Raw genomic sequence first — 17289 nt, forward strand, 5'->3', positions numbered from 1 at the left:
CTCACGCAGAAATAATTTCCTAAAAAACGCGATATTGATCAGAGGCGCGTGAAGGCTAGTCGTTTCGTTCGAGGAGTCGTTAATCAGCACGATGAGGACGATGAGAGGGTTCATTAGCAAAGCGTTCGTTCTCGCGGTCGAAGGAGATATTTGCGGTTTCTCTTCTCCTCTCTTTCTCTCTTGTTCGGTCTTTCTTCCTTGGCCTCTTGGAGTCTGCCGACGTTCCCAGGAATCTTTCAATTCCAACCTACAGGGTGGAGTGTATCCTCGCGTGCGTTGTTAAAACCGAGATTTTATGACACGATCCGAAATAACGAGGAACCTGAGTCAGCCGCGCGCATAAGTTATCTCGTTTCGTTTCTCATTCGAATCACCCGGCTCCATCGGCAGTGATCTCGATGGCCCGCGCGATCCAAACTGCCGATGATCTCGTCAGGAGAGGCCAAAAAACTCGAGTCATCCGGAGTGTCCCGATATCCGATAACCGATGACGTCGTTGCCGACGCACGACTGTTAGTGAGTTTTTTGCAATTCTCGAATAAATAAACGAGAAACGTTAAACATCGTGTTTCGTGAAACGCTCTCTACGCGCAGTGTTTTAATTCTGACGGAAAGCATCAACGATTTGACAAGGATATACGTCCGCGTTTCCGAAGTTGAAGGTTTACACTTAGATCCTCTTACGATCGAATCAATGGATTTCATTATAGCACGATCGTATTAAAATTTCGAAATCTTGCGTGGTGTTTCGTGCGTGCGAGTGTTAAATTCATCGACTAACATTTATTGCCACATGTGGCATTAAATGTTTCTCCCGCGTGGATTCTCCTTTGTGCATGCAACAACTATTCGCTTTCTAAATCGCGTTATCGCCATTACGTCATCTTACAAGGGAACACCGTGAAACCAAATTTTCTGATTTGGATGAAACTTTGTAGATGTATAAAATGACTCAATACATGAATAATGATATGCATTATTTGTACCCTTTGGAGGGCAATATTTGACTTCAAAGCCGAAAGAGCGCTTTTATGTTTCCGCATTTAATTGTTAAACTACAAGAGATGGGGAAAAATGTTTAAAACAAAAGTTTAATGGCAAGTTGAGGACTACAAAGTGACGTAAAAGAAATTAAAAAGCTAAATTCAGTTTTTTTAGAAAAAAGTTTCTCTTATATTATTTTTAAGAAACTTTACATTGTTATAATAACGAAAAAAGAGAATATTATATTATAATTAAGAGTTGTGCACTAAACGCATCTACATACACATATGTATTCTCGCCTGCTTTGTAAATTAACATAAACGAATATCGAAGTGAGTTGACCAAATATTAATGTAAAGTAATGATTAATAAATTATGTAATTCAGCAATTGGCGGTATATTTCATCTAGGAAAAGTTAGTAATTTGCATCAATTTATTTTATCAATGATTTTGCGGAACGTATGAGAGCAACTTAAACACATTATAAAAATTTATATGAAAAGTTTTTATACTGAAAGAGAATGAAAATAAATATGCCGATGCATAATATATATAATGCAATATAAAGGAGACATATGGTACAGTTAATGGAATTATTCAATTTTTACATCATATCCGATAGTTATTGACTGATTAAGATTAAAATTGAAGGCGGACAAACAGTATTTATATAACAAATTACATCCAGAACCCATATTAAAAGTAATATTATGACTTGCTTCGTAATATGAACTGCAATTACTAAATAGTTATCAATATGCATAGACTGTTTTCAATATTTTATGCATTCTGTATGAGCGTTTTTATTATTATTTTGTTTATCTCAAAAGTACGAAATGCTGATGTAGAATAATGAAAACGATGCATGAACGCATAGGTCATACATATTAGAGAATATATAAATATAATATGATATAAACATATTATATTTATACGTTATTACTCTTTATTATTATGTTATTATTTAATCAGCTTAATTCGATATTGGTTTGTTATAATTAAAGCAAGCGAAAATATATTGTTCATTGAATGCACAAGTTTGTTCTGCAACTCTCAAAATATACTCTTCTTTTTATTATTGAAAATGCAAAAGTTCTTAAAAATAATACAAGAGATCATATAAAAAAACGAATTTTTAAAAAATTTCTGGTTATGTCACTTTTGTAATCTTTAATTTGCCATTAAATTTTCGTTGAAAACATTTTCCCCTATCTTTTGTATTTTAAGAGTTACACGCGTAAAAGTGAAAGCGCTCTTTTGGCTTTAAAATCAAATATCAAAGGGCACGAATAATGCATACCGTCATTCATGTATTATATTACTCTACACATCTCTACAAAGTTTTATCCAAATCGAAGATTTCGGATTCACGGTTTCCTTGTTAGAAATGCGCTTAAGCGCACCTGATCGTGTCCTGCGTGAACACAACGTATGTCGAACTCGTTCTCATCGGTATGCGCAAGACCTTCGTGCGTATCTGTGTGATCCGGTTGTTCCGCTTATTCGCTGAATTCAAACCTTATTTAGCTGTATACCGCGCGCGCTAATACCGATCAATGCTTCATTCCCTTTCTTCCCCCAATCACAAGTATAAAAGTTATTCAGATAAAAAACTATTTCTCTTTATTTTTCATACATGAAAAATTAAATGATCCATCCAAGATTTGAGTTTATGTTATTTTATATGCTTTTTCGGGTAAAGCTCTCATAAGTCTTATTTACATTCATTAACTTAAAATATATGATGTATTGAAATTTTCGTAACATTACAGAAACATTTTAGAAAGATTTAAGTGACAAACTGAAACCATGCAAGACCTCTTTGTTATTATTTTTAAATATCCAATTTTAATACATGGTAGACTATACAGCGATTCGTAAAAGTCGCATGCTTCATCTCTCATAAACTCATATTTATCATAAAAATATCACGCGTATAATCTAACAGTTTCCAAGAGTTTCACTGCAAACTTTAATAGATTACATCATTTAAACTTTCATAAACTAATAAAGATGAAGATAAATAAAACTGTTTGCCTTTTATTTACTCAACAAAGTAATATGTAAAGTAACATAATACATTCATATCAGACGTCAGACTTGTGATTGTGTATCATCATGTTTATTTCTCATGTAGCATAAGTTAAAACATATACCGGTGATGATATCCGGACCTGATTCTTAGGATAGCATCACGTATTATTTACCTGCAAACTTGTCTCTCTGACGCGTGTAACCGACCAAATAAGTCTGCCCCCCGTGTAGAAATGTCGTACGCGTACATTTTCAAGTACTGTTCTGCTTTCGAAACAGAACGTCTGTCTTATTTCACGAAATGTCTTATTTACCGTATCATTATAACGTTGCATCAGTGATGCACAAAGAGAGAAAGAAATATATCCAGAGGAATAGACGCGGTCTCGTGAAGAGATAGAGGATCCAACAGCGGTGAGAAATCTCTCGTTTCTTTTTCCAGCTGTTCCTTTTTTCACAGGTGCAACGGCAGCGGTGGTAGCGGCGGCTGCTGCTGCTGCTGGATGACGGAGGGAAGTCACAAATTTTTTCATTAATATGCAGCGAGACACTCCTAACTCCCTGCTCCTCGGAAAAGGTAATGTAGTAACGGGGGCAAAAAGGGAGAAAATGCGGAACCCGCGCGGTGTGTACGTGCATGAATGTTCGCGTGTGAGTACACGCGTGTGAGTGTAAGAGAGAAAAATAATGGTCTGCTAGAAAATGTATCCAGCCGACGCTCACACCCTCGTCGCGACGCCTCGAGAGACTTTGGGGATGAGGATAAAGAAGGGGAGGCAGGAAGGGAGGAAGAGAAGCGGAGAGAGAAACACATATACCGAGAAAAAAAGAGGAAGAGAGAGAGAGAAACGGAGACGCGTGAAGAAGAAACGAAAGCGCGCTTGTGCTAGACGACGGCGCGCACAGGGTGTAAAAACTGTGAGGGTGGAAAATACATAGGTGTATAAAATGCCGAGCTCGTTCGGTGTGAACATCGATATGCATCACTTTCAACTTTCGAGAAACAATTCGCTTCTTGCATCTCTTTATATTGTTTTCTTGTTTCCAAGAAATTGCTCCTCTTTCGATTTTGTAATAAAATTATTTAGTAATTATGCAGTTTAGGGGAGTCAACTTCAATGACCTTAAACTTAACATGTGTTAAGGTCATCTTACTGTAACCTTTAAAAAGTTTTAGCCGTCGCTCGTCATTTATTAAAAAATTATTAACAAAATAAGTTTAAGGAAAAACATAATTTTCCAACTATTAGTTGATTTTTAGTTGGTTATTAGTTGGTTTAGAAAGATATTTATATTACTTTCCTATTATATTCATTCAACTTTATGTAGTATCACCACTTTTATTTGAGATATAATTATAATTATTCATGCGGATCTTCATATTAATGTATTATAATATAATGAATACATACGCACATGACACGCAAATAAATTTAGAACTCTGTATGTTCGCAATCATTCTCTTATTTAAAACGTATAATTGAATGCGTAGGCGGGGAAGAGGCTACGCCCTTCCTCCTGCACCCACAAAAATATAAGCTTCTTTGTGTCCTTCATTACGAAAAACATATATTCTAATCAATTTATATAATTGTTAAATTAAAATATGAGATATTTCATACAGTTTGGTTATATTTTTTAGGGATCGAAGGTACAAAAGTCGTTATATTTTCCAGGTGGGACAGGGAAAGGGCTCCGTCCCTCTCCTGCCCACATATTTATTTTAATTTTGTTTTTTATTTTTATCTTATTATTATTTATCGAGAACGCTTTAAACTTCAATTATATTTCAGTTATACTTTGTTAATCCCTTAATACACGGTTAGTTACTGCGATTTCTGTCGGCATGGTGTATAATTATTAATAATAGTAAACAAAATTGGACATTTTCGAGCTGACGAACTGTTCGTCTAGCATTTATGCTCATCAGATACGTATATATAAACAACTTTAATGTAATTATTTTTCATGCCGAAGTTAACACGAGCGCGTATATCATGATAATGCAAAATAAAGTGCACCTCGAGTAAATTCGGGCTTACGCATTAAAGGGTTAATTTTTAATAAACAATAAATGACGGCTAAAACCTTTTGAAAATTACTCAGTAAGATAATCTCAAAAATAATGTCAAGATTAAAGACATTGGAGCTGACTCTCCTAGACTGGATAAATACTAATTATTTAACATATTATTCCATGCATTTAACCTACTTTCTCAGTGATAACTGTATATCATAAAACAACGATTTATATATATAAGTCTCTCTTTAGTCTGAAAATTTTTAAAAAATAATCCGGTCAACATAAAAGAACTCACGATTTTGTACAATCATAAAAAGTAAAGTTTATAAATTATTTAAATATCGATTTTCTAAACTTTATAATATGTAATTAACTTGTATCCTATATCAGCCAACTTAAATTAATTAAATTCACAATTTTAACATATAACATTTATTTATCTTGAAAGCTAATTAAAATGGAACCATTTTTGCAAAATAATTTATAACTTGCGTTTGCCAATCAATTGCCAAGCATCTTTAATGTTTAAAACGATTGCGATTTACATTGCATATTTCCATTATTATCACTATATAGAATGTTATAATATAACACTATTATATATTATAGAAAATATATACAATAAATTTACATTGTTATATCATATATAATATATTAGGCATTAACTAAATATATTATTATTAACTAAATGTATTATTATATTATTATAAGCAGTCGCTGATAAATTAGAATGTTGATGTTTGAAATAAATTTGAAGAAGAAATAATTGCTTAATAATCAAGTTTGACACTCCTGACCTGTAAACACCAGAATCATTATCGATGCTGAGACTCATGGAAATGGTACCGATTGGAATATCCAACTAGAATGGAAAAACGCGTAATACTGAGTAAACGCGAATCGTTTTGGCCGCCGTTATTGGAGGCATCCTTACTTGGCAACATACCTAACTTCTCTATTATCTTTTTCCTCTTCTTAACCGATGTCTTCTCTATTTCTTTCCTTGTTCTCTCTTTCTCTCTCTTTTCATTCATTCCATGACTATCTTACTCAAGATTTTTTTCGGTGATTAAAATTTATACTCAGTTGTGTACCTGGTGCGTGCATATCGCATTTCGTCTAGCGCAGTGCTCGTTTTGCGCTGGATTATACACATGCAAAGGGCGCTTACACATATACACATTGGCGTGATGTCCCGCACCCCTTGATTTCTCTCTGTCTTCCTTTCTCTTTCTCGCAACGCGCGTTTTTCCCGCCTCGCCCTGAGTTTGACAAGTTTATTTGTCTCTGCGGCGCAATCGGGCCGCGCCTCGCCATCGTCGCCATTGGAAAACTCTACGAAGAGGAAACGCGATAAAGGGACCACCGATGACGGTTTCCTTTCAGCGGTAGCGAAATTGTGGTGATCCCGCGTCGAGGAGAGCTCCCGACTCGATATTTAGAGGAATAAGATTGGCATTAAATCAGGAAGAGCGGAGGGGGCGCGGTTTCGTCCAATCATCCGACAAAAAAATGCAGAGAGATGAAAAATACTGATTCCTATTCTGGCAGGTTATACCGGGACGCCCCTTTGTGGCTCATGCCACAGCTCGGACCACCAAGAGCAGATATTGCACGTCGCCGATGATATTGAATATTTAAATTGCATTGATATTCCGCAAGAAGAGGGAGTGAGACAGAGAAAAAGGCGGAATACACAACAACGTCAAGTTGTTGAAAATATGACGGTTTTTTCGGCGCACCAAAGCGCTGATTGTTTTGGCGATTTTAAAGATCGTACGCCGCATCAACATCTTCTATCATCCAATGGTTTCGACAGAAATCAACGACGTCTCTCAAAGATATTAGTTAAACGCCGTATCTGTATATTGAAAGGTTTTCGACTATTAAATTTCTCGAATACATTAAAACGCCGAATGCTATTCTCATCTCTAATCAATGCCGAGATGTAATGTGCAGATCGTGCACATTTTGATATCACATTGATGGTGACATCCCCGCCTTATTCCACTATCTCTTCCTTCTTCCTCTCTCTTTCTTCTCCTCTTTCTTTCATTTCTCAAACGATACGAGCAAGTCTTATTCCGACCTTGTCAGACCGATAGGATGCTGCCAAGCTTTCTGCACGCGTAGACAGGATCCGAGATCAGAGTAGTAGGTTGTACAGGTACAGGTATGCACGAGGTGGACTGGGCGGGAGCATTCCTGCGACGTTGCCGCGTCTCTTACTCGACATATTCTGTATAGAAAAGCAACAGCTACCGAGAAGAGACAGAGGAAAGATGGGAAGGGATAAAAGGGAGAGATGAAGAGAAAAAGAAAAAAAGGAAGAGTGAGAGAGGCGAAGAGAGAGAATGTACAAGAGGAAGTAGAGGAGATAGATGCGAGAAAGAGGAAAGGAAGTGTCGAGGACATAGATAGGTAGATAGGCAGACAGATAAGTAGATAGATAGATAAATAGATAAGTAGATAGATAGATGGATAGATAAATAAATGGATAGGTAGATAGATAGATAGATAAATATATAAAATAGATAGTAGATAGAGATAGTAGATAGATAGATAAAAGGATAAGTAGGGAGATAGGTAGATAAATGATAAATAGGCAAATGAATAGACAGATAGATAAGTACAGCTAAACAATCAATAGATAAAAAGATAAATAGATATATAGAGATAGAGATACATAGATAAAGAAAAGGAGGAAAAAAGAAGAAAGATAGAAGGTAGATGATAAAGAAAGGACGGAAAATTAGTGGGGGAGAGAGAAAGAGAGGGAGGGAGATGAGCAGAAAGCGGGAAAGGGAAAGATATGTAGGTGAGGAGCGAAAGCAACGAACGCGGTGGGCTATCTCGCGCAGCCACGAACACACGAGAGCTCGAACGAGTCTTTCTGCCGTCTGGCGGAGGCAATCGAGTTTGCTCGGGAAGAGAGGACTCGCATCTCACGCGAGACCCGTTTCCAGCTACCGCCATCGCCGCTGCTGTGTCGCTGTTCCTCGCTCTCAATATCACCGATACCATACCTCTGTATCGAGGGATCGCTAACTTCCTCCTCGCGAGAAAATTCGTCGTCGTACGCGAAAGACTCTTCTACGGGAACTCGTAACCCATGTGCGCGTCGCAACTGAGAAGTACAGAACGAAGGATCGCTCGTATCGCGGTAACTGAAATTTAATCAACATCCCGGGACATTCGAAGAGCTGTATCGTAGAGTTCAGGAAGTGGCAGAAAGCGAGGGAAAAGCGATATCGATTAATATGTTTACGGTAAACGTATCAACCGAGTTAGCGAAGGATTAATAAGAACGACGAAACTTTTGTTCGTTTTTGCCACTTGGAGCTTCATCTATTTCTGATTTCGCATCAGTCCTCTTAATTAACGTCCGCTATGTAAGACGGAATCAAGTAAGCGTAAGTTCCGAGTTTTCTTGGATGAGGCTTCGCTGGTTCTCTCAGCGGTCGTGCATCGAGAAGAAGCACGATGGACTCACTTCTACGATAGATGAGTTTCGAGCGCGCATGGACGTTGGCATCATCGCAGATGGTACCAGGACGCTTATGGATATTCGAGAAGACAATTCAATTTCGATGCGGATGATGCAATATCCCGTTCGTTTAAAATTTCCAAGAGTTCAACGAGGATGAGATACATGGAAAAATGAGGCTAAATTATGTATGATAGATCAATATTCCTTTTAGCAGTTTTTATCAACTGGTATACAGAGTCCAATAATGTAAAACAAATAATTTGGTTTCGACAATTCTAGCGAAAACGAGTTGGATATATCCATAGTATATTCCAAAATAAATGAGTTACATATGTTTTATTTGCAGACGTATCACTAAAACTGTTTTTTCGTTCGAAAAGACAAGAAAAACAAGAAGTAAAAAAAAGCAGTGAGAGAGAGAGAGAAAATAGATAATAATACAATACGTTAAGAGAGAAAAATATATTGTAAGATCGAAAAGCAGTTCGGAAATTCAATCTCGTAAGCGTCATTATACGTCATTGAAGAATTTGAAGTCCCGATAATTCGCGTGCGCAAGCTCTCGAAGCTCCGGCTGCGCTCGTACCTGTAAACTGTAAAAGTTCGGGAACTAAGGTAATGGACGCGCGTCTTAGGGATCACGAGTGCGATCGAAGGATAAAGTTCACGGATGTAGCAACGAGGAGAAGGAAAAGGAGAAACGGGAAGCAGGAAGCGCTCGCAAAGATATCGCGGGGGGTAAGGATAACGAGGAGAGCTCGCGTTTCGTGCGAGTCGAGGGAAACGAAGTTAGCCGCCTCCATCGGCAGACACGGTCCACTGGGAACGGATCCTTGGCAAGTTCCATTAAACGTGTTACGTACCAGAGGGAGAAGAGCTCCCGAGGGGCCATTGCCGCTGGTGAAACTTACCGCGGAAAGTCCGCGATGGCCGCGGCTGTACCGAGTCAGCCAAATTTCGCCAGAAGCAAGAAACGCACGCGCAGAGTTAGCCTTAATTATCATTTAGTTTTATATAAGCGTATGACATAAAATGTAAATAGCTATCTAGATCTGGGAAGTATTTCATACTATTAATGATAATAAATGTAAATTATATTTTATATACCTATGTATATATTTATGTTTTTATGTGTTGTATTACAAAAATCAAACTTTTATATTTGGTAGCTGCAGTATGTCCAAACGAATTGTTGGCTTGCAGCTATCATAATAATAATTCTGTCCGTCCATCAGACGTTGCCAGTGTCCGCGATGATATTACGTTGAATTAAAATTACCTGGCAAATATCTATACTTGTTATTTTATATTTGATTTATATATAATAAAAATAAAATTATAGAAACTCTCTCTTTTTATTACATTAAATTTATAAAAAATATAACATTAATAAAGAGAATAAGGGAGTCTCATAACGCGAAAAATTTTATTCTTTAATTCCTACTAATTTCTGAGGTTAGGACTCTCTCCCTCTTCCTCTTTCTCCTAAAAGAGATCTAAGAATTGGATCCACCCAGATGCATCTCATTTTGCATAAACGCTCCAGAGTCGTCTCGTATAAAATAAGGCGGAACGTTGCGAGTTTGCTGGCGAAATTCGTGGAGGCGTCTCTACGTCCCTCGACAATCGCCGCCGTCGCCGCGCCGACCGTCCCCAAAAGCGCGACGAAACGATACCCTTTTAATCCTCGAACGTTAACTACCAGCACCTCGGACGATCTTGCAATTCGGAAGATTGGTCCGCATTACGAAATTATCGTTATTCCCCTCTACGAAAGGGAGAACTGGGAGGGTCCGCGGGGAGGGAGAGAGAGAAATGGGACGAGCCATCAGAACGCCCGAGGCGCCAGGCTTTTTTTCGGTTAAAATATGGAAAACGTTCCGGGTAGCTCCGCGTGGATGATCTTCAGAAACGTATAATGGGATTGGGAGGCCAATCTTGGCTCCGTTAAATCACGTTTACAACGATCGGGACAAGGGCAGTGCACACAGAAGAATCCTTTATCCGAGCAAACAACCTCCATCGCCTCAGGACTTGGCGCTCGCAAGAAAAAGAAGAACGGGGTGAGGGAGTAGGAGGAAGGGACAAGAAAAAAAGAATTAAAAGTACGTTGCCATGAATCTCGATGCGACCAGGAATTATATCGCGATTAAGGTTGTGGACGACGAGATGCTCGAGTTGGCGCATGTGGATCCGAAATTTCTTACCATCAACATCTGGCCTGCCGACTGCGCTTAGAATAGAACGCGCGAATCAACTATATCAGGCCACCTAAAATTACTGAATACAAACTATAAAATATTTTGCTGAATCAACGATAGCTCACACAATCATGTATCAAAGTCACAAGATAAGCGAAGAGATATCAAAAAGCCATGAACGCAAAGAATAATGAACAAACATTGGAAGCATTTGTTTCACGAAGAAGAAGATATAGATGAGTTGTATAAAATAATAGGCTAATGCGAGTTGAAGTAGATGAGGAAACTCATAGCCACCACATGATCAGCTACTTGAATATCTGTGTGGGTAAGTATAGCGGTGCGTACGCAATTAGTGTCGTGGCAATTTGGTTGTTCTCTCTTTCCCTTTCTCTCTTTCTTGCCTTCGCATTCAACGTCTCCGTGCAATAAATCACACGAACGACGCACCGCAAAATTACGACTGGTGTGTCAGGAAATGTCGGCTTGATGTGAACTAACGTGTCCCTTACGTTCGTTTCTCCGTTAATCGAAAGAAGGATCGTACCAATATCTCATGTCTCAAGGACAAAGGATACGTCGAGCTATTAATTACCCCTATCGAAATATTTTTGACTAGAATTATATCATATTTATTTTTACCACGCAATTCCAGTTCATCCAAAAAGAATTCTTTTTTCCATTTGAAAAAGCGTGCCTTACGTTAAATTATTTCTTGAACTGAAATGATTGAGTTTTGCTAGATTAATAGACTAAATATTTTAAATATTCTTCCTTTTATCTTTCATCTATTTTATTCATATTAATATCGTTATATAATATTAATATTGCTTTATCTTCATTTATTTATAGCAGTTTGTATCTCTGAAATGAGAATTTCTTAAATGAGGAAAATGTTCTTACGTTCTTTAATTAATTAAAGTGTGTACTTGTCGACATAAACTTTTATAATGAATTATTCTTTGCGAAGAAATTACGATCAACAACGATCAACAGTTTTTAAATCGGGGAAATATGCACGACGAATGTAAACGCAGGAATAATTGAGTCATTCGTGACTTTGATCGGCGATAAACGGTTATCGAAGGGCTCCGCCTTCTTGAGGCGATCCAAAGTTCCGGTCGATCACACGGCGACCGCGACGATGGCGGTGGCGGCGGCAGCGGTAACCGCTTCTCCATCCTACCTAGTCCGATGCATCTGGCTAAGTATACATCCAAGAGTGGCAATCGACGCGATGCATCGCAACCCGAGGTGTCGCCATAGACTATCATCTCGGTTTGATTAGCCCTACGTAGGTCGGCTAAATAGAAGGCAAGCTAAGAGAAGGAATGAGCGAACAGGCAAAAACGAACGAACGCTTACCTTGTTCCGCTTGGGTCCCTCGCGGGCAGATTAGCAACAGCAGCAACGGCAGAAGGTGGGCAGCGGAAGCAGCAACGGCGGCGCAGGTGGCTAAGAGGCCTGCTACGCCCGCCATATTGAAGGGGGCCATTCTTATCGTTGTGGCCCCACTGGTAGACGGCCGCCGGTCCCCTCACGATCCGCGCGAGGATGCAGTATACCGACGGCAGCGTCGTCACTCTTGCCTCCTCTTCATGCCTCCTCTATATTCCGCTTTGCTCCGCGTCGCCGACGTCGTCGTCTTCGTCTTCTTCTTCTTCTCGCGCGTCACGCCGACCGCCGACGACGACGTGCAACAGCCACCGCCAAATTCCTCCACCCTCCTCGTCAACACCGCCACCACCACCACCGCCACCGACCACCACCTCCTCCCCTGCCACCCGCTTATGCTCCAGCTTATCGCCCCAAGACGACTGCTTTTCTCGAGTTCGAGGATTCTTCTAATGCGCTCGTTCAACGTTGCACGTTTCTCGATGACGTTTTCCGACTCGGTGGTGATCTCCGATATACGATATCGTCGTAAATCTGGTGATGCGCGTAAATTGATATCGCAGATCCCAAAGTGCATCTACTTGTCGTTTCCCTTCTACGAGTGTTGCAGTTTGCCTTAATCAGCGAAGAACGATTTCTTTATTGGTTTTACATGGCGATGTGATTCTGCAACTTTAGACCTTGTTTTGCCGCATTCTTCACTTCCGAGCTCTCAATCACTGTCGAACGAGCGATTTCAATAAGTGATGAATCTGAAAGAAACAAAAAGAAGTCGTCTTAATTACAACATACTTCATAAACTTTATTTCATTCATTTTCATGCACGTGCCTTTTCTTACAAAATTCTATGTAACATTAGATAATATAAAACATGTTATATTTGTTTTTTTCTCTTTTAATCTAAAAGACGTCATCGTTATAGTAAAAAATCTAGTCGCAAAAATGTTGCTTAAACCATACAATGTGTATATAAATATAATCAATATATGTAAAGTATTAATATTTATTTTGAGTAAATCAGCATCGACTATACGAAATCATCATGTTTCTAAATACTACAACGTTTATATTATAGTAAAATAAATTATATAATAAAAAGATTGTCAAAATTGCCTAAAAGTGAGAAGTTTCGAAGATAAAATTATGAGATACTATTCGCATCGTCCCTTTAAAACTGTCGGTTTTTAACATTTGATCCAAACTTGTATAACGGCGAAAAAAATGTCATATGTGGAGAAAGAAAAGTACGATGATATGGCGTGGACGACATATCTCGGGTTCAAGGTCAGCTTGTATCACTTGGCAAAGTGTTCCGGCGGCTGGAATTTGTTACTCTTCAACGGCCAATTACCATACGTGGAAGAGAAAATAGTGGTAGAGGGTATGAGAACGACGAGAGAGAATAAAAGAAATAGGAAAAGGGGCGAAAACCCTAAACGAAACTTTGGGGTTCATCACGATAGTGGAAGGGTGCCGGGATAAGGTAGAACGGAGGGCAAAGGGGTTTCAGGATCAATACCATGCGTTTATCCGTCTCCCTCTTGCTTCTTCCGTCTTCAATCTCCGTCCTTCTCGTGCTCGTACGGAATGCGACACGGTGGAGAGAGAGAGAGAGAGAGAGAGAGAGAGAGAGAGAGAGAGAGAGAGAGAGAGAGAGAGAGAGCAAGAGAGCGAGAGTGAGAGCGAGAAAAAGAGAGAGAAAGAGCAAAGCATCGACCGTCCCTTTTCGACCAACTCCATCTTTCGCTTTCGCTTTGATAGACTCTAAAGTCTGGCCGATGTCTCGCCATTCTTCGGACGAAACGAGAGGGATAAGACGAGGAAAAACAGGGTTCCGCGTACGAGAGAGTGCGCGATGTAAGAATCAAAATAAAAGCAAAATTCTAAAGTATCGAAATGTAAAGAAAAATGTAAAAGGGCAAATGAGCGAAAAAAGAAAAAGAGATTGCGAAAGAAGTAATAGGACAAGCAAGAAAGAGCGAGAGTAAGAGCGAGAGAGAGAGGTAAGGCGTCGCTTTAGGAGTTCTTCTAAAGCGGGCAAAGACCTTCTCTCGCTTCTTCCCCTTCCCTCTGACTCTAGTCAGGTCAGCCAAGATGCATCCGCGAAATTGCAGACTTGAGAGAAACGCTCGGCTCGACTCGGTGCAGTAGGCAGCGCCTTCTAGCTCGGCTACCAACCATGTTGGTTACCACTCGTTTTCTACCAAGTTGCCGTTGCTCCCGACGAATGGTCTCGTCAAAAATTTAAGATGTCCTCCCCCTCCCCCCGGCAGCGCACCTCTTTGGGCCTCCTTCATCGTCCTTTCCCCGGCCCCCTCCCACTTCAGACCGACTTCCTCTTCGGAACCGGCTGAAAATCCGTAGTGCTCCTTTTCATCCAGCCTTCTCTTTCACTTGTTTGATAAGATCCGCTAGAGGAATTGCCGAAAACAGCTCCACTCGTTTGAAGAGAGAGAAAGAGAGAAAAGAAACTCGAGTGGTGATGGAGGAGAGAAGAAGGTAGGTGGGAGGTATCTGCAGTACCTTTGAGGAGGCACTATTTCCCATTTTTTTCCTTTGCCCCTTCCCCTTCCCCTTTTCCCTTGCTTCATTGCAGGTTACTCTTTCTCTCCTCTATAAAGCAGACGTAAACACGACGAGGATCGTCCCTGTCGCTACCGGGTCGCCCACTCGCTAGGTGGTTGGCCACCTTCTTCAACGTGCAAAGGCCTCTCGCGCGTCCTCGCTCTTTCTCTCTCCCTCTCTCTTTCTCTTTCTCTGTCGTGACTTGCATCCTCTTCCGGACCAGACCTCTTTCCGAGTACCCACCACCCAGGCAGGTACGCCAAATTGCAGATTTCGGGAGGCGGAGGAGACCTCCCGACTCGAGTGGCTCGTGAAAATTTTAAGCCCTGCCTCTGTGCGATGCCGCCGCCGCGTCTCCCCCGCCGCGAGAGTTTCGCGTCGAGCCTCGACCGATGGATCGTCACAGACCCACTACCATCACGGTTGCAGAGTGGTACAACCGAGAGTGCGTCTCTCATACACGCGTACTGCCGCGTCTACAATGCCTCTCTTCGGCTTTTGGGAATATCTTCGAGTGCACTTGCCTTCTTTCAAGGTGAAAAGCCCTCCCCCCTTCCCCCTGGTTCTCGTAACGTCGCGATCGCGCTTCCACCCTTCGCCGACTATTCGCCACGCTTAACCCTGCGAAGAACTTTCGCTTCAATCAGGTTGAACGTTCCCTTCTCGAGATTAAGACACTCCCTGTCATCATTTCGTAGAGGCTTATCCCTTCAAGAAGTTCATTACTCGAGGAAAAATCTTTCAGCATCTTCGAAACGTGACGAAGAACGTTTTGATTGTCATGCTACACATGAAACTAAAAATCCGGTCTTACGTAACAGAGACTCGTTTAATTTATGCTGATTAGTTTTAGCGGACAACGACCGAGCCGTATTAAAACGTCACGCTTTGCGACAAAAAATTCCTCCAATTTACCAATAATTCTTTCGTATAAAAAATAAATAATGAAATATTAGAGAACTCTCAAAACTTCGATTCACACAAATAATAATCAATACATGACAATTGTAATTCCCAATTAATGCGGACTGTAAATCAACGTCTGTTTCTCCGAAAAAGAAAAAAGATCATTTCGTAGTCTCTTATTCAGCATTTTTTACCGCCTAGAGAAAGAGAGGAAGGGGGAGAAAGAGCATCAGGATAATTCTAGCGAGCCACGTGCAAGTCCTCGCTCATTTCCCTCCTCTTTTTATTCTTCACCGCAACTCTCGCGGGTTCTCGCTTTCGTTCGATTATTCTTCTTGTTTCCTGCGTTTCGTTGGACTTTGTTCGCGCTACTGCCGTCACCCGTGACCGCCTCGGGACAAATTCTATTTCCGGTTGAATTTAAGACCCTCCGGAATACACACGGATTTATTTCACCGGCGTGCTACGTACGGCGGTAGGGAGGAATGAAGGAAGGGAGGACGGGTGGAGGGATGGGGAGGAGAGGAGGGTTGGACGGAGAGGGCAGGACTAGCGCGGTTTTACTCCGGATCCGACGAGGCTCGTAAACGTAACAAAGAAAAGATGTATACTCGAGAGACGGGAGAGGCAGCGCGGACACAAACGCACACAGAATCAAGGTGGGCTGCGAGAAAGGCGCAGCAGAGAACAGAGAGAGAAGGTTCCTCGAAATTATTATACCTTGGACGCGCGATCGGCACTCTCGAGGCGACCAGAACGCTATTATTTTTCCGAAACTTCTCTACCTCGAACCCGATCCTTTTTTCCGTTGTTTTTCTTCCTCGCCTAGCCGATCTTTACGCAACGATCGGCCGGTTAACGAGTGACGGATAGACGTAAGAAACGAGACAACTTCCATCCTTGATAAATGAGAGAACATTGTCGTTAAGGCAGCCATAGCGTGATCAAATCCATTTCTTCGGATCTCTATCCACGTGCTTTGCGTTCGAGATTTTATTGCGATGATCCCGCGGCGATAAGAATCTCAAAACTATTCTTTCGAACATTATGCTATTTTCCTCTCTTTTATATTTTTCTTCCAGTTACCCGTCTGCTCGTTTGCTTGTAAATAGGTTTATTATCTATTCTATTCCTGTTTCCTCGATTCATATCGATTCGTACTTCCCTGTTTTCAAGATTTTGCCTTTGTGCTGACGATTAAAGCGGAAATAGACAACGGTCAATAATCAAGAAAGAAGAAAAACAAGCAGATCTTCCTTTGAAGACTTTCCTTCTCCCGTAATTCAAATTTATGATATTACATCAGTCATAAAAAAGTTGCTGCTTACAACGATGTTTCATAAAACTTAATTAGTTTTTTGTTGTTACGAAAATGTCGCACCGCACATTAAATATGCAAACTAGGAAAAATAAACGATCAATGCGATTTAATCGTTGCAAATTATTTAATGCAGACTGATGCAGACTAGATTTCATTCTTGCACACTTCACGCATCGAAATTATGTCTTCGATGATGTCACGATATATTGCAAATGCACGTGTAGAGACATATAATGCAAGTATAATGTGGAATTGATTTCGCAAGTAATATTTGCAAACGCGAACAAATCCGCGCGTTATCGATACCTCGCGATACACAAAACCGCGAGAATTTCACAATCAACCTGGTCGTTCACGTCAGGTGAAAGT

The 17289-nt window shown here is 40.4% G+C and overlaps 1 protein-coding gene across 9 annotated transcripts in view; it reads right to left on the reverse strand.

Moving 5' to 3' along the window:
* The window catches only part of LOC105283477 (ephrin type-B receptor 1-B), a 103880-nt gene that overhangs the window by 56077 nt on the left and 30514 nt on the right, over positions 1–17289 (reverse strand). For all 9 annotated transcript variants that reach the window (XM_011346253.3, XM_011346260.3, XM_026971560.1 and 6 more), the window contains exon 2: positions 12099–12880. In XM_011346253.3, the coding sequence (XP_011344555.2) occupies positions 12099–12228 (130 nt within the window). In that variant the 5' untranslated portion in view covers positions 12229–12880. The remainder of the gene's footprint in view (positions 1–12098; positions 12881–17289) is intronic.

The sequence above is a fragment of the Ooceraea biroi genome, chromosome 1 (assembly GCF_003672135.1).
Source record: "Ooceraea biroi isolate clonal line C1 chromosome 1, Obir_v5.4, whole genome shotgun sequence".
Taxonomy (NCBI): Eukaryota; Metazoa; Arthropoda; class Insecta; order Hymenoptera; family Formicidae; genus Ooceraea; species Ooceraea biroi.